At 46.3% G+C, this 24,417-nt stretch overlaps 1 protein-coding gene across 2 annotated transcripts; it reads right to left on the reverse strand.

The window, feature by feature from the left end:
* Nucleotides 1-490: 490 nt before the first annotated feature.
* Nucleotides 491-23,129, reverse strand: HDAC1 (histone deacetylase 1). 2 transcript variants are annotated; one of them, XM_048500798.1, is made up of 14 exons: nt 22,942-23,129; nt 15,456-15,568; nt 14,760-14,877; nt 13,623-13,697; nt 12,658-12,796; nt 10,236-10,377; nt 9,346-9,438; nt 9,075-9,183; nt 8,222-8,362; nt 7,008-7,116; nt 6,753-6,883; nt 4,697-4,843; nt 2,756-2,804; nt 491-1,852 (listed from the first exon to the last, which is right to left on the reverse strand). In XM_048500798.1, exons 1-14 carry the CDS (start codon nt 22,988-22,990, stop codon nt 1,825-1,827), a joined length of 1,443 nt encoding a protein of 480 aa, XP_048356755.1. In that variant the 5' UTR covers nt 22,991-23,129; the 3' UTR covers nt 491-1,824. The 2 variants fall into 2 exon arrangements, with proteins under 2 accessions (XP_048356755.1, XP_048356754.1); XM_048500797.1 differs by having other exon boundaries at nt 4,691-4,843; nt 22,942-23,128.
* Between the last annotated feature and the right edge of the window lie 1,288 nt (nt 23,130-24,417).

Here is a 24,417-nt window from a genome sequence, read left to right on the forward strand (position 1 = left end):
AAAGTTGTTTGGTCATGGTGGGGGAGGGAGGGCGCCCATGCAGGGGTGGGGGGTGGAAAACTCAGATTTTGCACCAGGCTACATTTTCCCTAGAGACGCCTCTGGCTGCAGGCCCCTCCTTAAATGACTCCAGAAGTCCCCAGAAGACCTCAGGGCCTCCCCTTCCTCAGTACTCCTCTTTCCCCTACCCAGAGAGGTTCCCTTTGGCCACCCTAGGTGACCTTCTGGCAGGTTAGATACATCCTTCAGGAACTACCAGTCCAATTAAGTCTATGTTATTTAGTAGCATGAAGAGGACGAAACACCTGCCTAACAAAGTTGCTCTAATTTCTTGGGCAAATAATTTGGGGCTACCTCAGTATACAGGGAACATGGCAAGGGATGAGCTGAATGCATGGACTGGCGTGGGAAACTCTGATCGAGTTCAGAGCCTCCACCCCCTGCTCTGACCTCTCTACCGCGCCAAACAGCGAACAATTCACCACCCAAACAGAGATACAGACCGATTTTATTACAAAGATTTTTTTCTTTCTCCAAGAAAACGAAAATAAAAAGTTTCTTTAAAAAAAACCACAATATATATATCTTCCCCTCCCCCTCCCCCCACAAATACAATGATCTTTTCATTTCACCAAATACAAGTTATCAAAGAGCAGGAAGATCTGTGAGGAACTTGCGCCCAAGAGCCTTTAAAAACCAGGTAAACCGGTGGCTTAAAAAAATAAAACCCCTCTCCCCCTTCCCCTAGAGGGTGATATGGCCAAGGTAGCAGCATCGCTCGGGCTAGCCCGTATCATGGCACTTTTTGAAAGGACGCTGCCCAACACTGTGCCCACCCTGAAAGGCTCAAGGTTCACTTGCTGGCTTCTGCAAGCTGCCCCTTTTCCAAATATCAAATGAACATGGTGCTATTTTAAACAGACCAGAAAGCGACCTTGCCGGAGCGCTGTCTCTCACGAACTTGTTTGTCACGCCCAAATACACATTATGGGGCTTTCTGAGCTGATGAAAAAGCCAGGAGAGACTGGGAGAGTGCCCTGCGGAAGAGCCATGTCCTGCTGGCACAAGAGGCACAGATTCAGGAGAGATCCACAGTCAAGACTCCTTCCTTGAAGAAAATGCTTATTCCTCCTCGGAATCCAAGGGAAGTGATAGGTCCAGGGTCACCCCTCCTACAATCTCCTCCTTGCCCAAGCCTATTAGCTCACCCACCCTGTGCCCTTACAACACCTGCTTCCCTGCACAAACCAGGTGCTGGAATGCTAAGAGGCAGCGTCTGATTACAGCTGCCCAAACTGAGGATTCGTTCATGGGCACTGACAATTAGAACTCCAAGCTCCACCACTAATGCACACCCTCCCCCACCCCGCACCCCAAGTTTCCCAAAGTTTTATGGCTGTATCCACACCTCAAAAACCTATTCAAGAAAAGAGAGCAAACCAAACTCCCAGACCACAGAATTCTCAAAGGCGAGCTTCATCATTTCAAAAGGAGAGAAAGTGCAGGAGAAACTAAGTGAATCTGGGGGTTCCCTCCCCCCTAAAAACAAAAACAAGAACACGTTCCAATGAAGCAGTGGCAGGAACAGGAGATTAAGGTTCTCTCTCTCTCTCTCTCTCTCTCTTGGTGCTGAGCAGAATCCTCCCCATGGCTTATCCAGTGAAGGGCAGAAGGAAATGCTGCCCAGGTCTCTCTTCAGCTCCCCCTTCCCAATATATTTATATAGGAATATCTACAGAAACATATAAAATACAAATTCTGAAGGAACAGAAGGGGAGGGGGAGCAGGAAACCTGGGAACCTCTGCTCCCCATCTGTCAGCCTCTTAAGTGGATTTCGTCTCTTCCTTTACCCTGTTCAACGAAAGCAGAAGAAGGCGGTATTGTTAGCAGCGGCTGGTGGCTAGCGGGCACTAGCAAGGTGGTGGCCCACATTCCTGGAGGAAACTCAAAGATCTAAGCACCACCCCTTCCAAGCACATCCAGCAGATTCCTCAATTGTGAAGTCAGCGTTTTGAAAAGGTGATCACAGTGTGAACACGTGTTCTTTCCAATGGTGCCCATGAAGGAGAACAAACTACACCGCCACCAAAGGAGGCCTTTCACCTCACCCTGTAGTAGCCTCTGCCAACTGTTGTGTGGATTGAATATTCACCCCTGTGAGGAGGCTATTTTGTCTCTCTGAACATACATACGCTTCTCAAATGATTTTTGTTTGGGGAAAACTGCTCAAGCAGAGCCTGCTAAGGGCTCCACTGCCTCCAGAAGACAGGTGCTTCGTTCCTAGAAACCACAGCAGAGAAAAGGTCAGGATGAAGCCACATGGCTTCACCTAAGCATGACCTCGCTTGGGGGGTATGCTCTGACATACAGAAGAAATGCATGGAGAACCAGACTTGGTCCTCCCAAACGCCTGGGAAAGCTGCAACTCTGTCGGAGTGTATGAGGCCCCCACTAGGAACATGCTCAGCTTCCTGATTTTGTTACCTGAGAATGCAAAACATACAAGTGTTCTCAAGCATCTAGCAGGCCACAACTTGAAGCTAAGAAGGCTGTGCCCAATGTGTGGCAAGCCACAAGGTAGGCCAGAGCTACAGAAGTTGCCAAACTTATGTACTGAAACACACAGTTATCGGGTTGCACAAGGAGAAAGGGCCTAGCCACAAGAGTTGGCTACTAGAAAACACCAACATCTCACCCGGGGGGGGGGGGGGGCTGCGAATAGCAGCCCCAACACTCTAGGTAAGGATGTCTCACCCCTTGGGCTCTGCCATCTCCTCTTTGGCCTTCTCCTCCTCTTTGACTTCTGGAAGAAAAACATAAGAAACACATTTTTGTTTTGCCCCATAAAGAATTAAGTGAAGAACTTGCATTTATACAAAAAGGCTCTAACAGGCATAGTAATTAAAGCATTCATTTTCTCTCATTTACATTATTTTTCTGGCTTCCATTCTTTCTACTCCCTGGCCCAAGGACAAAATGCCACAGGAGTGCAGAATTCAGCTTCTTGGGAGCTGAAGAGGATGCCAAGCAAAAGCCAGAGTAGAAAGACAGAGAGAGAACCGTTTTTAGCTCTTCCGGCAAGGGAAATAATAAACGTCTGCTGAAATCTCAGAAGCTACGGAGAGGGACTGAAGACCACATCCACCGATTGAAGGTCACTTGCCTTAGGAGAGCTTAATGGGCTCGCAAAGTGGAGCTTGGCAGTGCAGTGAAAAAATGTTGGTGTTGGCCTTTGCAGGCCTAAACATTTGGGGCCAGGGAATAAGGGAAGGCCCGCTCATAGCTGACCCTTGTGGATGATTCATGAAGCCTGAAGACAGAGGAAGTGGCAGGCAGGACATTTGCTGTGGCTGCCCCACTCATTGGCAGTTTTCTGCCCAAGGAAGTCCCATACAACTTCTCCACCGGCTTTTAGGGGGGCTTTGGAGGCAAAAGGGGGGAGTGGAGTTGGCCAGGTAACCTGTAGAAAGAGAGTCCAGAAATAAGATGGTTGGGATCAACTTAAGGCCTTAAACACAGATAAAATGGATATTTTCAACTGCTAAAAAATATATATTCTCTTTCCAGTTTTCTATTCCATCCATCTTCCAAGGAGCTCTAGAAAGTATTCATGATTCTCTCCCCCACAAACGTGCCAGTTAGGTTAGACTGACACCAAGGTCACTTCCATTGTAGAGTCAGGATTCAAACCTGACGATACTTTAACCGTTACAACACCAGTTCTGTTTTTATTATTTTGTGTAAACTTCCCTGGGGACTATTACAGATCAAAATAAAGGGTTGTAATTAAGTATATAAATAAAACACAGTCACACACAGATTCACACAGCTGAAAAAAATGCCAGTTGCTATACCCTGTTCAGGATAAGGATGAGAGCTTGATTGTAGATCAATCCACCACTTCTTCCTGGAACTACTTCTTAGCTGAATGCTCTGCTGTGGTCCTAGTGCCTCTTAATAGGAGGTAGACCAGCCCTCTGAGCACTTGCAATTCTTACAAGTTGTTGTTCAGAGCAGGTAAATGTAGAAAGGCTTGTGTGAATGCATTGGAGTGTATGTTTGCAAATATTTAGGCTGTGTGACCTTGAGCCAGTTACACTCTCTCACCCTAGCCTACCTCGCAGGGTTGTTGTGAGGCTACACTGGAGGAGAGAATGATGTGAGTCACTTTGTTTCCTCAACATAACAGGTTCACAAGCCTCTGAATTTTACTGCCTTCCAATTCATTTCCGTGCCCAATTCATTTCACCCTAAATGATTTTACTTTCTCAACACAAGCACTTCAGATGCCACACTTTTGTGTACCCCACCAATTGCAGCAGGCAGCTACTTGAGACCGGGTCTTTTCAGTGATGGTGCCTAGACCTGACCATCTTTTTCAGTAGGTTGAGGATACTGACTAATCCTCTGCTATTCTTGGCTTCTATCTGAACTTCTGAAGTGCTGTGCACACTTTCAGGGAAGATAAGTTTCAGAAGATAAGTTTCATGCTGGTCTGCAGTTGAAGAGCTAGACTCATGTCCAGTAGCACCTCAGGGACAAACAAGATTTTCAGGCTATAAGCTTGAGAGTCAGATTTGATTCTCAAAAACTTATGCCCTAAAAACCCTAAGGTGTTTTCCAATGAAGCTCCTTTCCCAATGCACCGAAATGCCAAATATATAAAGTAATGATTGGTTTCAGATTCACCTTCACCTTTTTTCTCTTCCTCCTTCTCCTCCTCTTCAGTTTTCACCCGTTTGGCCTTCTTGAAGTTTGCCACGTTTTTGCGTCCACCTTCCCCTTCATCTTCAGAGTCGGAGAATTCTTCCTCACAAGCTATTCTCTTGTCTGAGGAGCGGACTGCAGGGCAGCAGAAAGAATATCAGCAATGCAAGACTTTTTGCTCAGGGAGTGGGGGAGTTAAGATTTTCAAATGTTATGGTCAACTATATGTAGGTACTGGAGTATTGTGGGGTTTCCAGGCTGTATGGCCATGTTCCAGTAGCATTTTCTCCTGACGTTTTGCCTGCTTCTGTGGCTACTGGAACACGCCCATACAGCCCGGAAACTCCACAACACTCCTGATTCCAGCCATGAAAGCCTTCGACAATATATGTAGGTACACAACCGCAGAGAGAAGTGTGCAATATCAGTTAATGGCACTGTGCTGCACCTTATCCCCACTAAGGAATATACTGGGCTGAACAAGTTGTGAGCCATCATGGTGCTTCGACTTATGGCAACCCTGTGAGTTAATAACCCCCCAAACACCTTCTAATTGACAGTCTTGTTCAGGTCACACAAACTGGCTCCTATCAACTTTCCCTAGCTTTTCCATGTGTGTGTTAAGCACACTAAAAAATTCAAAAGTTCTGCGCCAAGAAAAGCTTCGGAGCTCATCTCACCACAAAACTTCGGAGCTCATCTCACCACAGAACCACCAACCCGACGAAACCCAGCATGTTTGCCCGTCACAGAAGAGGCCAGTCCTTAGAAATTTCAAACTCTGAAAGCAGCTTAGAACATATTGTCCTTCAAAGTGTAATCCTCCATTCAATTTATTTTTAAATAGCACATTCAAGACCAGAGCCTAAACACAGTTTTTTGACATAGTGCCAGCAGCCCAAGACCTTATCCCGATTTCATGGCGAGGGGGTAACATGAACCTTCGCAGCCTCTTCGCTTCTGTTTGTTAGTTTTTGATCAAACCTGGCCTGCTCCGACACAAGAGCCACATCCGAGAGGTGGACCTTCCTCACTTTTACCAGACCTCTACAGAAATCCAGAGGTGGCTATTTCTCCTAGCCTGGGCTTGCATGCTTGAGTAGGGGAAGGAGCCCTCACCAGTTACAAAGGCACCAACAATCCTATATATTTTTCAGGTATCAAGGAGACCATGCGGGAAGGAAAGTCACTATGCAGACTAATAACAATAATGAAGTGTCAACAAGCTACAACTGACTTACAGCAACTCCCATGGGGTTTTTTTCCCAACACGGCAGATGAACAGAAGTGGTTTGCCTCTGCCTTCCTCTGCACAGCCACTCCTGTCTTCCCTGGTGGCTTCCCAACCAACTATGAACCAGGCCAACCCTGCTTAGCTTTTGAACCGTGAGGGCTCAGGCTATTCAAGCTGCTCTAGGCCAGTGGTGGCGAACCTTTGGCACTCCAGATGTTATGGACTACAATTCCCATCAACCCCTTCCAGCATGGCCAATTGGCCATGCTGGCGAGAAACTGATGAGGAATTGTAATCCCTCGCTTTATGCTGGAGATACCATGGAGGTGCGCCCTGTAACTCTAGGCAAATCAGCACTGGCTAAAGAACCTGGCATTGCACCACCTACAGCAACCCAAACTTTACATTTCCTACAAGTTTAGAACTCTCTGCCTCCAGCATTTGAGGCAGCTGACCAGCAACAAAATAGTCTGCACAATTACACAATTTAACCTCAACAGATCATGACGAAAAGCCTGATACAAACCACATCCTGAGAAAACCAACTTTATCAACTTACGCGCTATAACCTCTGCTGAGGAGTGCTGTCTTTCTAAGTGGGCTTTTTGGACCTCCTCAGTTCAGGCCATTTCAGAGTCCTGGGTCTGTAGCCAAGAAGATTATGGGTCTTGCCAAGGAGGTTCAGACCACTGGAGGAGAAGGATCAGCTGACCAGAGCTGCCAAACAGACTCCCAACAGCAAGTGGCTCTATACATCAACTCACACACAACCCCAACAAGAACGTCAATCTTCACAAGCCCAGCACTCACTGGAAATCCGTTTGTCGGGATCTTCCTCGTCTTCCTCTCCACTATCCTCCGGCACAGCATCCTCTGGGATTGGCTGCATCTGGACGCCAGGAGCATGGGGGAGCATCCTCAGGTTCTCAAAGAGGCGTTGCCTACAGCCAAGCAAAGATACACGTCCCACTACACACAAGCCGGTTAGGAAAAGGGCAGCAGCTGTCAACAGGCGAGAGAAGAGAGAGCTGCAGCAGAAGCTCACCAAAGCCAAGCAAGACTTACTTAATCTTCTCCAGGTATTCGTTGGTGTTTTGGTTGGTCATGTTGGAGGGACTGATGTGGAGCTTGAAGTCTGGGCCAAAGTATTCAAAGTAATCATTGTAGGGAAGCTCTGTGGAAGAGACAAGAAGCACACACTGCTGAAATGAGACTGGGTCCGCACCAAGGCATTTTATGCTGTGCACAAAGAAAAGCTACCAACTGCTTGTTGTGGGCTTTCCTGGCTTTGTGGCCGTGGTCTGGTAGATCTTGTTCCTAGTGTAACGCACTTCTCTCTATGATACACCTCTGAAGATGCAGGCGAAACATTAGGAACAAAATCTACCAGATCATGGCCACACAGCCCGGAAAGCCCACAACAACCAGTTGAGTCAGGCTGTGAAAGCCTTCGACAATACAAAAGCTACCAAAGCTGCTTTCGCATACACTGGATAATGCACTTCTAGTAAAATCCACTTGCAAATGACTGAAGTAAAGTGCACTGAAAGAGCATCATCAAACATGTGTGAAAAGCATCAGTGTGGGGGGGAAAACCTGGTTCAGATGAGATAGCCTCTGTACAGGGAAATGCAATACTGAATCTGCATATTATATTCAACTAGGCTTGTTTGTGCTGCAATGTAGGTGTTTGTTGTGGGGAATTCAATCTATACTGCAAAATTTCTCAACGGACAAGGTAACAGGCAGGCAAGCTAGCTGATGTTTTCTCTGCTATAAATCTATTAGACGGCATAACATTAGGTATCAATGCATCTGTTGTGGGAAGACCTAGCAGTGGAATCATAGAGTTGGAAGAGACCCCAAGGGCCATCAAGTCCAACCCCCTGCAATGCAGGAACACATAATCAAAGCACTCCTGACAGATGGCCATCCAGCCTCTCTTTTAAAACCTCCAAAGAAGGAGACTTCACCACACTCCAAGGTAGTGGATTCCACTGTCGAACAGCCCTTACTGTCAGGAAGTTTTTCCCGATCTTTAGGTGGAATCTCTTTTCCTTCACCTTGAACCCATTACTCCTGGTCCTAGTCTCTGGAGCCGCAGAAAACAAGCTCGGACCCTCACCAACATGACATCCTTTCAAATATCTAAACATGCCTATCATGTCACCTCTTAACCTTCTCTTCATCAAAAGTAGACCCCCAACCCTCATTTCTGAAGATTATGTAAAAGTCCGCAGGAAGGGAAAACCCCTACGTATACACATAAATTACTTTACCATTTGGGATCTCTGTGTTCAGTGCCACAGCAGTCTCGTATGTCCAGCACCTGGCCACGTTGCGAATTGTGTAGCCTCCACCTCCAAGCATCAGCATGGGCAAGTTAAAGCTTTTGATGAACTCCACACACTTGGCATGACCTACAGAAGCGGGAAGGGGGTCAAGTTCCTGGCAAGACACGGAGAACCGATGTGACAGGGGAGGGGGAGAGAAGCCATGCTGATCTGCACAAGATGCTGCTTGAAATATACTAATTTTGGGAGCACTGTGCCCCTACTGGACACTTCAGTACATCACAAGTAACTGGGCGTGCTCCAAAACAGAAAAAGAGGGAGCGGTCAGTTGGGAAGGGACAGCTGAAGCCTCAGAGATCGCGCAGACAGGAAAGACTGAGCTATATGTGCAATATTCGAGCGGAAGGGCACTGCTGACATTGGAGGGCATGTATAACATTGGCAAATGATCAAGTGAATGAGTGGATATGAGGACAGATCTTGGTTTGATGCAGGCCCTGGTTGGAGACTATCTTTGGGCAAGAAAAGGTTCGCCTCCCATTGACTGTGAGAAGAGCATCATTTTCCAACATGGGTCGCTGGTTGTTAATGATGTGTTCAACCAGTTTGAGCTGAGTGCCATATTTTAATGTTCTAAGCTTGTTGTAACCTGCCCAGAGCCCTTCGGGGATTGGGCGGGACATAAAGCCAATAAATAAATAAATAAAAGTTGCACCCTGACACATTCTGCAATGCATCAAAGATCCTGAGATTCACCATGTGGTGGGAAAATATATTGGGAAGGTCTTGAATAAGCCCCCGTGCCTCTCTACCTGCAGAAAATGAAATCCCCTCTTACCTTTAATGGTCAGATTAAAACACCCCAGCCTGTCCCCTGATAAAGAATCCGACCCACACTGCAAGGCAACAGCACTAGGCTGGAATGTCTCCATCACTTTAGACATAACCTGATCAAAAAAAGGACAGGCTGGTCAGATGCCTGCACAGGGCAGCATTGGAGCAATACAATGAAGCTGCAACAATGACGGAAGAGCCGCAGCATGCAAATGGAGAAGAGCTGGAGCGTGCAAATAGACCCTCAGTGAGAGGCACCAGAGAGAGAAGCTTACTGGCTTGAAGATGGCTTCATAGGACTCATCGTCTATTCCATCCCGGAGAGGGTAGTTGACAGCATAATATTTTCCTTTGCCTGCACCAATGTCCTAGTAGGGTAAAGTAAAGGTGGAATCATAATCATAATCTCATGTGATCTTTCACTCCCGCAAACCCAGAATAGCAAAATACATCACTTTAGACATCGTACTTTTTCAAGAAAACAACTGATCTGCCTTCCTCCTCCTCGGGAGTCAAGGCAACTGCACATACTTTTTGAGCAAGGCAGGGTACACTTTATGCAAGTGTGCAGAATCTGACAAATCAGCACTGGAGGGGTGGTGCCCAAGCCAAACCCATTTTCAAGACATTTAGGCTGGCTTCCAGCGCAAAATGTAATCTACCCCTGCAGGCCCTCAAGAAAGTAAGTCGCCGTGATCAAGCCCCTCTGTCTGACCTCAGGATACCCCACCAAGCAGCCAGGTCAGTTTTCGAAGTCTCACCACGGGACTGCTCAATTTGTCAAGCTTGCATAGGAGTTGGGAGCAGGGCTCATTCAAATAAAGTAAGAGATCCTCAGGATGCTGAAACCAGTCTCTCTTCCAATCTTTTCTCAGCATGATTTCAAAGATTACGGAGGATACAGCTATCTACTCAAAGATGCTATGAAGCCCGATGGGAGAATTTCAATGAGTATAGCATCAAATGGATTCTATGTCCTTAATGGACCTTAAAACCCTAAGTCATGGTTTTAGAAAGGGAGGATGCACAAGAAGAGGGCCACCCAGGATACACTTCCACCATATGGGGGGCAGGGGGGGGGGGGAAGGGAAGAGACTGTTCAGAAAGAGAAGTATAAATCAATTGGGGTTGCCAGGGCAGGTTCTGCTCCAGCCTCCATTCTCACCCGAAGGTCCCCAGTTCCTGGGAAGTATTCTCCATACTTATGAAAAGATGCCGTCATGACGCGGTCTGTGGTGTAGAAGGCCTCCTCCACGCCATCGCCGTGATGGATGTCTATGTCAACATACAGGACCCGCTGGTGGTACCTGGAGTGGCAAAAAGTTGTCCAAGCAGTCACCTGATGCTCAAATGATGATTTCTTGTCAGCACTTCTTCTGCATCATTTTGGGAAGGTTGTACTGCCAGGATCCCACTGCTTACAAGTTCCTTCCATTGGGGAGAGCTTCCCACACCAGTTGGTCTGCTAAGGAACCCCTGAGCCCTGCAGACAGTTCTGGGGAGCACTACCCAGATGCTACAGTTCGCAGTGCATTACCCAAGGGGCATTGGCCAGGTCTGTGAGGTCTCATCATCATTGTACGAGCAGACAGAATTCCCCAGAACACTGCTGATGCTTCTCCCTTCTGCTGTCTATCAGTCACATCACACAATGTTGCCTGTCTGAGAAGTTCTGTCTACCGTTATTTACTGCTCTTTATAAATGAGAAGCCCTTGGTGAATTTACATAGAGATTGAGCATCACCAGGAACATGAGCTAACAGTGACTATGCTATCCTAACAGACCCAAGCTGAGTTGATACACCAGTCAACTGGCTATGTAGCATGAGAGTCCAGGTCTGGAAAATGGGACATTTATATTCCCCCCACCCCACCACAAAGAAGCCACGCATAGGTAGGCTTTTGAAGATGGCGTTTCAAAGGCAAGCCTGGATCTCAGCAACTGGCTTTCTTGCAAAATCTAGAGTGGGAAGAGGCTGAACAGATGGGCAGAAGCAATCGAAATCACAAGCAAAGAAACATGAAGCTAGAAGAGGAAGAAATAAATATCCCAGTCTCCCCTTCCTGCCCCGCACAGGCACACACTACTAAAAATCACAATACACATGGGTTTAAAGCCATTTGGGGAGGCAAACAACCCCCAAAAGCAGAGGGTGGGTGTAATGCTGACGCCAGTAGTATCCAGGGGGAAAGAACCATCTTTCATAAGAACATAAGAACAAGCCAGCTGGATCAGACCAAAGTCCATCTAGTCCAGCTCTCTGCTACTCGCAGTGGCCCACCAGGTTGGGAGCTCACATGCAGGATGTGAACGCAATGGCCTGCTGCTGCTGCTGCTCCCGATCACCTGGTCTGTTAAGGCATTTGCAATCTCAGATCAAAGAGGATCAAGATTGGTAGCCATAGATCGACTTCTCCTGCATAAATCTGTCCAAGCCCCTTTTAAAGCTATCCAGGTGAGTGGCCATCACCACCTCCTGTGGCAGCATATTCCAAACACCAATCACACGTTGCGTGAAGAAGTGTTTCCTTTTATTAGTCCTAATTCTTCCCCCCAGCATTTTCAATGAATGCCCCCTGGGTCTAGTATTGTGAGAAAGAGAGAAAAATTTCTCTCTGTCAACATTTTCTACCCCATGCATAATTTTGTAGACTTCAATCATATCCCCCCTCAGCCGCCTCCTCTCCAAACTAAAGAGTCCCAAACGCTGCAGCCTCTCCTCATAGGGAAGGTGCTCCAGTCCCTCAATCATCCTTGTTGCCCTTCTCTGCACTTTTTCTATCTCTTCAATATCCTTTTTGAGATGTGGCGACCAGAACTGGACACAGTACTCCAAGTGCGGTCGCACCGCTGCTTTATATAAGGGCATGACAATCTTTGCAGTTTTATTATCAATTCCTTTTCTAATGATCCCCAGCATAGAGTTTGCCTTTTTCACAGCTGCCATGCATTGAGTTGACATTCCCATGGAACTATCAACTAAGACGCTTAAGTGACCTTCATAGTGACCTTGACTCAGGGAAATTGTTAACTTGTACAGCAAATGATGCCCAGAGCAGTCATAAGTACCTATGGATACCAGCTTTTGCCCTGCCCCCAAAGAACATCTCATAGCAAGAGAACCTCCCTTTGCAAAGCAGCCCGAAGGGGAAAATGACATTGCCTCAAGCCTATTTTATACAAACAGCAAGGAAGCTGGTTAGCCATTTCAAAATTCCTGGGAGGGAGGATTGGAATGGCAGAAAGAAATAGGCTGACTGAATGTTTCCCACTGGAAACAAAAAAGAGCATATCAAGAAAGAGCATATGCAAGAACCATTCTTCCCAGCACCCCATTTTCGACATGCAGGGAATTTTCTGTTGGCAGGACTACTCTATCACGTGACCCTCCACCAGCAGGCTGAAAATAGCAGATTTCAGGAACAGTTTTATTGTCACATCTGCTGCTGTTTAAACCATGAAGGCCAAAGAATGATAAAACCCAGTACTGAAGGGTATACTATTGACAAAGGGCGAGGCGTATTGTTTTCTCCACCAGAACTGCCTTTCTTTGGGAACTCTGGAGCATTCAGGTTGTCCTACATACTTGAGCAGCTCCAAAATGGCTAGGACGATGTCATTGACGTAGCAGAAGCCAGAGGCCTCGGACTTCTTGGCGTGATGCAAACCGCCTGCCCAGTTCACGGCAATGTCCGTCTGCTGCTTGTTCAACTTCACTGCGCTGGCTGCGAAGAGATTTGAGAGCCCGTGACAGAAGACAGGTTTGCAAAGAGCCCTCTGAGAAAGTCAGCCCTACTGAGTCAGGGAAATTGAGAATTCCACCAAGAAGGCAATCTACAGCTTGCACTGCTGAATTTAGGATTCTTATAATCCAGAGCAGGCATTCAGATTGCACAACAGCCACTGACCTAAAAGTATGAAAGTAATTCAAAAATCTACCAGACTCACAAGAGACCTTACTGGAGCATGCTTGCATGTACAAGAATTATGTATCTTCACAATGCCTCATAGTGTAACTTTTAAGCATCACGGCATCTCATGCACCCCTTAGCACAAGCAGTCCAGATTTTTAACTAATAATCATTATTGCATGCTGTCAAGTTTCAACTTATTCGTGGTGACCCCAGGACCATGTTTTTTTCCGGGCAAAAGATGACCAAGGATGGTTTGCTTTGCCGTCGGCTGTCCTCTGGACTTCCTTGGTGATCTCCCATCCAAGTACTACCTGTGGCCAACCCAGCTTAGCTTCCAAATCTCTGATGAGATCAAGTTGTCAAGGCTATTCAGGCTCGTATGATTTTTAACTACGTTAACTGCTCATGCTGTATATTTGTTGAGAATGTATACACACACCTACAACCAATTGTTTACAAACAGTGTCTATAATGACACTAATTGTGAGTGTCACTGAACACAACTCACTACTTTGACATCTGCAAGTCCCCTTCCAAGGCAGGAGGTAAAGTCAGAACACTTGTGAAACAGAAATCCACTTCGAAGAGGATTTCTCCCCCCCTCAAAATGAAAGTCCTTTTAATTACTAACACTTACCAACAGAGCCTCCTGTAGAAAGTTGACAGAATTCAAACAAGCCATCAAATACAGGGCAGTCTTCTCCAACATTGACTTGGGGGAAAGAAAGAAAAAAAGAAAGGAAAAATATTGACAAGACAAGTAGTTAAGTTAATTCAAAGAATACAAGTAGACTAAAAAGGTCTACAAAACAGGAACACTTTTGGATCAGCCTCTGTTTAAAACAAAGGTAATTCTTTTGATCAGGAAAACAACCGAGGGTGATGGGAAGAGACAGATGGGAAAGAGGAAGACGTGGAAGTAATACAAAAATGTTAAAGTGTCTGTAGAAAAGGTGAGATTTCCCCTTTAAACCAATACATATAGTCTAGATGTGAATTGCACAAGCACAGAGCAAATGCATGGGAGATGACTGCTTTACAGAGCAGACAACTTAGCCTTTCACAATTCAAAACATTACACTGAGGCATGGGGTGAGGAGGCTTGGCAACCTCGATACTTAGGAGTGACATGGAACTGAATGCAAGAACTCAAATGATCACAGTACATCTGTACAGTGGATCCCAAGTACTACACTCACACTTGTCAGTGTGGCAGGTCAGTATTATCCAAAATGTTATCATTCCTTATTGATTTGGATGGCTGATAGCCTTTATGTTTCCAAGGGGAAGAAGCGGCTTCCAAGAAAACCAGGGGTCTGACCCATGTCCATCACCATTTTAAATTTGTACGCCTGCTCTGCATTTTGCACAAAGTGCTGACAGGATCAGCTTGTATGCTCATGAGCCAAAACACCAGCTGGTGCCCCCCACCCCTATTTTATGTTTTTTTAATTTTTGTGACACCCATCCTGGTAAAGAGTTCCAGTAAACTGAAAAACTTGAACACTGTTTGGTGTCCTTTTGATTAGTTGGAACACTGCTTTGGTTGGATGTACACAAACCACTCCCTTTGCTTTCAATTTTACCTCAGACTGATGCAACTGTCTACAATTGCTCGCTACTGATTTTGAGAGAATGCTCTGGTTTTGTATTGTAATCCCTGCTCAACCTTGTCACTATTTCTTACAGTGCAAAAATCCCCTTTCAGACTACATATGCCTGCCCTACCCCTCTTGTTCCAGGAAAATTAGAAAACATATCCCTTCTAACTTACACCGTTGCATCTGCTTGCTGTATTCGGACATGTTGTCTGGGCGAATTGACCGCAGAAATTTGATGTAGTCGTCACTGTGGTATTTGGTCATTTCTTCAGCACTTGCTTTGTAAGGGCGCTGCAACAAGAGACCAGTTCAACGCTCCTTGGTAACAGCCATCCCATCCGAACACAGCTCAAGCTATCAGAAGTGCTGTCCACATTTATTTCAAGATTAAAACATTTCATTACATGGAACTAGTAAGCGAAGGCTTGGAGCATCTTAAAGACCACAAGGTTTACTACGCTAAAAGCTTTCATGGGCTACAGACCACTTCATCAGATACATAAAATGAACTTTCAAAGATTTATCTGAACACGAGTGGAAACTATGGGCAGAGAGATGAGGAGGACATGCTGTGCAAGTAGTATGCCTGCTGACATTTGTGCTAAACTCACACTAAGCTCTCTATAAGCACTCACAACATTTATAATTGGCAAAATCTACCTAGTTACATTCATTTAACATCTGAAGAAGGCAAAAAAGGTTCCAGTTCTATTTCTCACTTGCCACCAAATTACAGATTTAATTTTTAAGATGACCTAATTCTTCTGATGTATCAAGAACATTTGCTGACTGAATGTGGCTTCTTGAACCATATGTCTTTCCTCAGGTTAGGTATGGAATGTAAAATTAAACCTGTTAATTATACTTACATAGATTTCCATCTTTCTGTAAAGGCCATAGTTGAGGAGGAGGTTGTGCGTCATCCTGATTCTGTGGGGTTTCATAGGGTGGCCTTGACCATAATAGTAGTTCCCAATGTCCCCTGAGAGGTGAGATGAAAACAAACCAGTTACATAGCAAATTGCCGCAAGGAAGGAATTAACCCGGGGGGGGGGGGTGTCACTTGGAAGATCTAACTAGGCCCGTGGTGGCGAACCTTTGGCACTCCAGATGTTGTGGACTACAATTCCCATCAGCCCCTGCCACTGGCACTCCATCAGCCCCTGCCACTGGCACCATTTGCACTCCAGATGTCATGGCCATGCTGACAGGGGCTGATGGGAATTGTAGTCCATAACATCTGGAGTGCCAAAGGTTCGCCACCACTGAACTAGGCGCAACTTTCCACAGCCCTCCTGGCACAAAGAGGGAATAAGTGCCACTGGATGAAATGGAACAGTGGCCTGACGCAGGGAAAGGCAGATTTATGAGCACAACTAGTTGATACAGATAGATGAAAAGAAGATGAGATAAAGAGACTAAATTGTCCAGAAAGGAAATTTGTGCAGAGCACAGTAACTCCAATGGTTAACAGCACACATCTACACACATCCACAAGTCTCTCATTGTTCAAGTCTTAAGGCAGCTTCATATAAGGCAACCTTTATATAGAAGGCAACCATGCTGGCTGAGAGTGTCACTGTTCCCTGCTTCAGAAACATTAACATGAATGGTGGAACGCCACTACAAATACAGCCACTCCACTTCAAAAAGGAAAAATGACAGAGACCCCTTCCACACATGCAGAATAATGCACATTCGATCCACTTTCACAATTGTTTGAAAGTGGATTTTGCTATTCCACACAGTAAAATCCAGCTTCAAAGTGCGTTGAAAGTGGATTGAACGGTGCACATTCAATACTGTATGGACAGAAGGGACTCGAGGATTACAAGAAAAGGCAGCCAAGGGAATAATCAAAGGGAAGAGAGACACCGCAGCCACCTAGAGCCGAGAAGGTCTAAGGCTGTGGTGGCGAACCTATGGCACTCCAGATGTTCATGGACTGCAATTCCCATCAGCCCCTGCCAGCATGGCCAATTGGGAATTGTAGTCCACGAACATCTGGAGTGCCATAGGTTTGCCACCACTGGTCTAAGGGGAGCCTACGCTCCTTACCAAGAACTGGATATTGCACTCTGGATGGACTGCTGATTCTATCTGGTAGCCGCAGCTCAACTGGGACTCCATACAGGTGTACAAAGATTTGCAGCTGCATGCACACATTCAAAGTTGATGTAGGAAACAGCAGTGTACCCCCAGAAAACCGGACGGCCGTAAGGATGTCTCTCGGGAGATGTTAGCCCATAAGGAATTCTAAGACTCAATTCTTACTGAAGGTAATCTGACTTCAAAACTATGTCTACCAGCAGATGAAGCTCTTTAAAAATACAGCCAACCAAGGAATTTGGACCTTTCAAAAACTGCAAAATCATGTAACTGTAACCAGCATCAATCAAGGAAGTTACTCATCTTGGAAAACATGGCCATTGGTAGCGTGGAAAAGGGAGGAAAGAAAACCCATAATAGAAAGTGGCTTAGTTAAGAAGAGTTAAGAATTTGGATTTATACCCCACCTTTCTCTCCTGTAAGGAGACTCAAGGTGGCTTACAAGCTCCATTCCCTTCCTCTCCCTACAACAGACACCTTGTGAGGTAGGTGGGGCTGAGAGAGTTCCGAAGAACTGTGACTAGCCCAAAGTCACCCAGCAGAAATGTAGGAGTGCGGAATCAAATCCGGTTCTCCAGATGAGAATCCACCTGCTCTTAACCACTACATCATGCAGGTTTACCTTCCTCCTACTGACCCTATGTTAAAGAGAAGGTTCAAGAGGAAGAAAGAAAACAGTTTAGGCTGGAGTCAGTTTGACATCTGTTCCTGGTAAATTAGTAGAATCTATCATTAAAGATAAAATTATAAAACATGTAGAAAAGCAAGACCGGCTGAGAAAGAGTCAGCATGGCTTTTGCAGAGGCAAATCCTGTCTTACAAACTTCACTAAGTAGTTCCTTTTGGAGGGTGTAAACAGTGCATGTGGACAGGGTGAACCGGAAGTTGGACATTGTCTACTTGGATTTCCAAAAGGCTTTTGACAAAGTTCCTCACCAAGAGAGCTGTTGAGAAAACTCAGCAATGAAGGAATAAGAGGGAGGAAGTCCTCCTATGGGATTAAAAACTGGTTGAGAAACAGGAAACAAAAGGATGGGGTGCGTAAAATGGTGAAGTTCTACGAATGGAGATCAGCCGGGAGTGGTGGTGTCTCCCCAAGGATCCGTTTTGGGACCAGTGCTCTTTAACCACCTATTCATAAATGACCTGGAAGTAGAGGGTGCAGGAGTAGCGTGGTGGCCAAGTTTTGCAGGATGATACCAAATTATGTAGGGATTGGGTGGAGGAACCACAAAAGGATACTTGAAAGAGCTCCAAGCAGACCTTGATAGAATTAGGTGAGTGGGCTCCAGAAATGGCAAATGCAGTTCAATGTAGCAAAATGTAGAAGAGTGATGCACATAGGGGCAAAAATCCAAACTTTACATGCAACGCTACAGGGGTTTCCAGTGCTTTATCAGTCCACAGGTGACCAGGAAAGGGATTTAGGCGTCTTAGTTGATAGTTCCATGGGAATGTCAACTCAATGCGTGGCAGCTGTGAAAAAGGCAAACTCTATGCTGGGGATAAGTGGGAAGAAAGGAATTGAGAATAAAACTGCAAAGATTGTCATGCCCTTATATACAAAGCAGTGGAGTGCGAGCCGCACTTGGAGTACTGTGTCCAGTTCTGGCCGCATAGCCGTGCATCTCAAAAAAAGGATATTGAGGGAGATAGAAAAAAGTGCACAGAGGAAAGGCGGCAACTTAAAGGGCGATGATTGAGGGACTGGAGCACCTTCCCTATGAGGAGATGCTGCAGCGTTTGGGACTCTTTAGTTTGGGGAGGAGGCGGCTGAGGGGGGATATGAGTGAAGTCTACAAAATTATGCATGGGGTAGAAAATGTTGACAGAGAGAAATTTTTTCTCTCTTTCTCACAATCTAGACCCAGGGGCATTCATTGAAAATGCTGGGGGGAAGAATTAGAACTAATAAAAGGAAACACTTCTTCACGCAACGTGTGATTGGTGTTTGGAATATGCTGCCACAGGAGGTGGTGATGGCTTTACTCCACCTGGATGTAGTTTTAAAAAAGGGGCTTGGACAGATTTATGGAGAAGTTCGATTGTATGGCTACCCAATCTCCTTGATCCTCCTTGATCTCAGATTGCAAAATGCCTTAACAGAACCAAGGGTGATCGGGAACTAGCAACAGTGCCGCCAAGAAGGCCATTGCGTTCACATCCTACATGTGAGCTCCCAAAGGCACCTGGTGGGCCACTGCGAGTAGCAGAGAGCTGGACTAGATGGACTTTGGTCTGATCCAGCTGGCTTGTTCTTATGTTCTTATGAGTGTGGTCAGTGGGAAAAACCTAAGATTCCAGCAATTGTGAAAGTCCCCATCTTGAAGAAGAATAAGCATTTGGATTTATGACCCTGCCTTTCTGTCCTGTAAGGAGTCTCAAGGTGGCCTACAAACTCCTTCTCTTCCTCTCCCCAACAGACACCTTGTGAGGTAGGTGAGGCTGACAGAGTTTTGAGAGAACGGTGACTTGGCCAAGGTCACACTGAAGGCTTCATGTGTAGGAGTGGAGAAACAAATCCAGTTCACCAGATAAGAGTCCACCGCTCAAATAGAGGAGTACGGAATCAAACCCAGTTCTCCAGATTAGAATCCGCTGCTCTTAACCACCACACCACGCTGGCTCTTTTTTGTAGAAACACCCAAACACATTCCTGCCACCCCATTATGTAAAGCTGCCAGCATCACCACAGATAAAAGAAGGTACCCTGAAAAGTGTGGGAAGGAATCCAGACGCAGAGATGTGGAGAGGGGGGATTGTTCTTCATGTTGCCTTATAACTTATGATGTTACAATTATTGATGTTCTTATTGTTTATAATGCTATATTTATAATGCTATGTTTATTGTTGTTTATAATGATATGTTATAAGGCTATGCTTATTGATGCTAGGTTTATTGATGCTGTGTTTGTTGATGTTTTGTTGCTTGATGTTACGATTACTGATGTTTGTTATTATGCAGTTGTTGTTCACCGCCCTGAGCCCTTCGGGGGAGGGCGGTATATAAATCGAATAATACAATACAATACAATACAAATGTTGAGGAGCAGGTTTTTAAGGTATCACAATTTTCACAGCTGGGTTTGCAATACTAAAGAACATGCCCTATTAGTGTTGCTTCTCCCCACGGGAGTTTTCCTTCCCAGCCCCTCACTTCACTCATTTCTGTTACTTGGGCCCTCCATGTTGATCTTTGAAAACTTGCCTCCAGCCTCAAAGATAGTGCTAAATGAACGATCTCCAAAAAGCTGGACAGGAAAGATTTTGACACATGGACGATAGCTGTGGCTTTTTACCGCTTTTCAGGGAAAATAAAGAATTATTGACGCACTTATCAGTGGGAATGCAGAATAATTAAAGGTTCTGCAGGTCTGTAACTTTTCTGAGTTTCTCTGCTAGGTTTTGCTTGCTGCTCTTTCCAACTAGCATATGTGTCAAACTCAGGCCCTCCAGGTGTTCATGGACTACCATTCCCACCAGCCCCTGCTAGCATGGCCAATTGGCCCTGCTGGCATGGGCTGATGGAAATCGTAGTCCATGAACACCTGAGGGCCTGAGTTTGACACCTATGCCCTAGAGTATCCCTCTCACTTCTAGCCCCGCACAAGTCTTCACTCTTCTTCTACTCCAGCCGCTACCCACCCTCTGCCACCTTGATTTCTTCATTCTTACCCAATCCAAAGCCACCTTATGAGGCTCCCCTGAGCCCTAGATATAGGGAAGCCTCAGGTGTCCTCCAATAACTTATCTTGCAAGGACAGCAGCCATCAGCGCAAGCCAAGAGGTCCCGAGTTCAAATGTTGCCCCAGGAGCCACAAGCAAACCCCCCTGTATTTCAGCATCCCTCCCACTTACACTATGGAGATAAGACCATTAGCCAAGGCTGTTGTACAGGTTATTGAGGTCACATCTATTATACTCAACAAGTACAACCTAAACACTTTGGTATGATTACAAAAGGCCCATTTCTCTCCAAGGACATTTCTGGGGATGGTCTCTCCTCATCTGCAGATGACACCAAAATAGGAGGCTAATAGTCAGAATTCAAAATGACCTAGACAGATTAGACAGCTGGGCCAAAACAAACAAAATGAATTTCAACAGAGATAAATGTAAGATACTACACTTAGGCAGAAAAAAATGAAACGTACAGTTACAGGATTGGTGACACCTGGCTTGATAACACTACATGTGAAAGGGATCTGGGAGTCTTAGTAGACCATAAACTAAACATGAGTCAGCAATGTGATGCAGCGGTCAAGAAAGCCAATGCAATTCTGGGCTGTATCAATAGTATAGTGTCTAGATCAGTGGTTCTCAACCTTCCTAATGCCGCAAGCCCAAGTTCCTCATGTTGTGGTCACCCCCAACCCTAACATTTATCCATTTTACAGATGGAGAACACTGATGCAGAGAGTCTTAGGCGACCCCTGTGAAAGGGTCGTTCGACCCCCAAAGGGGTCACGACCCACAGGTTGAGAACCACTGGTCTAGATCGAGGGATGTAATTGTATCTCTCTATTCTGCATTAGTTAGCCCTCACCTGGAATATTGTGTACAGTTCTGGGCACAGCTATTCAAGAAGGATATTGACAAGCTAGAACGGGTCCAGAGGAGGGCAACCAAAATGGTAAAAGGTCTGGAATCCATGCCCTACAGAGAGGCACTTATGGAGCTGGGTATGTTTAGTTTGGTGAAGAGAAGATTAAGAGATGACATGATAGGCATGTTTAGATATCTGAAGTGATGTCATGTTGGTGAGGGAGCAAGCTTGTTTTCTGCTGCTCCAGAGACTAGGACCAGGAGTAATGGGTTCAAGGTGAAGGAAAAGAGATTCCACCTAAACACCAGGAAAAACTTCCTGACAGTAAGGGCTGTTCGACAGTGGAATGCATTACCTTGGAGTGTGGTGAAGTCTCCTTCTTTGGAGATTTTTAAAGAGAGGCTGGATGACCATCTGTCAGGAGTGCTTTAATTATGTGTTCCTGCATTGCAGGGGGTTGGACTTGATGGCTCTTGGGGTCTCTTCCAACTCTATGATTCCATGATCCTTCAGTTTCAGAGCCTTCATCACCAATGGTTCATCATCACCAGAACTCCCACTCCTTTTGCACTTTTTCGCCAATCCCAAATTCTCCACTCCGCCATCCAGCAACTCTCCCCTGCTTTTCCACTCCCGCCACCATCATCACCCTCCTCTACCATTTTGGTGTAGTCATTACCACACCAAATTAGGGCCTAGGAGACCCAAGTTCAAATCCCCACTTGGGTGACCTGCAGTCACCCAATCACTTCCAGCCTAGCCTACCTTACAGGGTACTGCTACAAGAAGAAAACAGAGGGAGGGATAGAATAACGTCTTAAGTCATTTCGGATTCCCCAATAGGGAGAACCCAGGGTAAATATAACTAACTAAATAAATAAAATTGTCACAGATAAAGTACTCATTCTCGCCCCTGCAGCCTCCTCTCTCCTAGTTTTCCCACTGCCCCTTAGAGAGTCTCCTGGCACCCCCCACCCAGCCTTCCTTCCAACCTACTCTCCACTCCTATCATAAGTTCTCTAAGCTCCAATTTCTCCAGTTCCCATCCACAGCAGAACAAAAACCTCCCTCTTGCAACCCCCAAATCCTGATTTCTTTGCAAGGCCTTCTTCCTGCACCTGGCACCCAATAGTTGCCCCCCCCCCCATGCTGACCCTTGAGCCTTTGCCACCATCATCACCCTCCCCTACCAGCTCGGTGTAGTCATTACCACATCAAATTAGGGCCTAGGAGACCCAGATTCGAATCCCCACTTAGGTAACCTGCAGTCACCCAACCACCTCCAGCCTAGCCTACCTCACAGGGTATTACTACAAGAAGAAATCGGAGGGAGGGATAGAACAACGTCGTAAGTCGTTTCGGATTCCCCAATGGGGAGAACCCAGGGTAAATATAACTAACTAAATAAAACTGAAGTCCTCATTCTCGCCCCCCGCTGCCTTCCCTCTCCTAGTTGTCCCACTGCCCCTCAGAGAGTCTCCCGGCACCACGCGCCCAGCCTTCCTCCAACCTCCTCTCCTCCTCCACCCCACCACAAGCTCCCTCAGCTCCAATTTCTCCCTCCCTTTCCCCGAAGCCTTCATCTTCACCCTCCCCCCCGCCCTCATCATCCCCTACTCCTCCGTTCCCCTCCCCCATTCCCCTCCTTGGCCCCTCCCCTTCCTCGCCAGGCCCCTCCCCCTGAGCCCCCCCTCACCCACCGTCGTAGTAGTAGCAGACTTTCCGTTTGGTTCCCTGAGTCAGCGCCATTTTCCACCTCCTCCTCCCGCCGCCTCCCGACCGCTTCTCCGTCCGAGCCCAAGTTCCGCCACGCAACCGAGCGCGCCCGGTGTGGAAAGGAAAGGCTCCTCCAGCGCTGGCCCCGCTCCCTTTCTAAGCTTCCTGGCCTATCGCACCGCCGACGGCTGTCGCATTGTCCAATCAGAAGTCAAAGGAGGCGGAGCGATTCGCGCCAACATATTAGATAGAATGGGCGAAGAGTTGCTCGGACTGTACCATTTCGTCGCAGGAGGGCGACGGGGAGGAAATGAGTGGATTGTACCATTTCAGTGGAAGGAGGGGAGGCTTCGCAGGGTGCGACTCCCAATGAAGAGACAGCTAAGGATGCAAAGTTGCACTTAGAATCTTGCTATTATTTGGGCGGGAGAAGCTAAGCAAGTACGTTCCGTCTGCCAGGCACCAAAACGTCCTCCCTCGGATCGTTTTCCCCAAGTTTCTTCGGATATAGTTTGCCAAACTGGAGCTGCCACTGCCAGATGATAAAATAACTCATGTGTCAGTGGCTGTGCATTGGTCACGGCGGCCTTTGCGATGCTTCCCGATCCCTTGGCCTCAGCCTCAGTTGCAGTCTATTTGGATCCCCTGGCTTTATTTCGTATAATTATTCCGATGCTTTTGATATCCCTGATGGTTTATTACCGTTTTCATGGCTTGGGACTGTTTATCCTTTAGCTGCTCGCTTCTGTTTTTGAAAACCACTTTGATACTTTGCATTTTGTGCTTTTAACTTCATTGTGAGCCAATGAAGTGCTTGTAGAACGACTGGACATAAATCTTTAAAATAAATAATAATAGTCAAAAATATTTCAAGCTTTAGCAGAGATTTGCCATGGATACAGAGGCAGGAAGCAGGTGGCGTCCCCTACCACACGGGTGCAAACTAGCCTCCTCCCATTTCCCCCCACACACAGATTAATTACGGAATTCATTCTCTGCCTTCCATTCTAAGCAAGAAGGATGCTTAGTTTGATTTCCTCACATATCTGAAAAAAATGAGCTGTGACTTACAAAAGCAAATATTGAAATAATTGATATTAGCCTTTAAATTCCACCTGGATTTTATTTCCCTTTCTCCTAATCAGCCTCACCACCATTTTTGTCCTTCCCTCCCCGTTTCTCACGATCCCCACATGCCTTCCTCCCAGCCTTCACTGAGCCAGGGTAGGGGAAAATCTGCAACCTTCTCTACTTGGGAGTATCCCTGCCAACGCTGAGAAGAAACACATGAAAATGCCTGGCTTATACTGAATCAGGCCACTGGCCCATCAAAGTCAGTGTTGTCTACTCAGACAGGCAGCAACTCCCCACGATCTTAGGTAGAGATCTTTCTGTTGGGATTTTGCAAGTGTCACAACTCAGCTATAAAAGGGTTAACTGTTTGTATGAAAACAAGTTGC

This window comes from Sphaerodactylus townsendi, linkage group LG06 (assembly GCF_021028975.2).
Source record: "Sphaerodactylus townsendi isolate TG3544 linkage group LG06, MPM_Stown_v2.3, whole genome shotgun sequence".
Taxonomy (NCBI): Eukaryota; Metazoa; Chordata; class Lepidosauria; order Squamata; family Sphaerodactylidae; genus Sphaerodactylus; species Sphaerodactylus townsendi.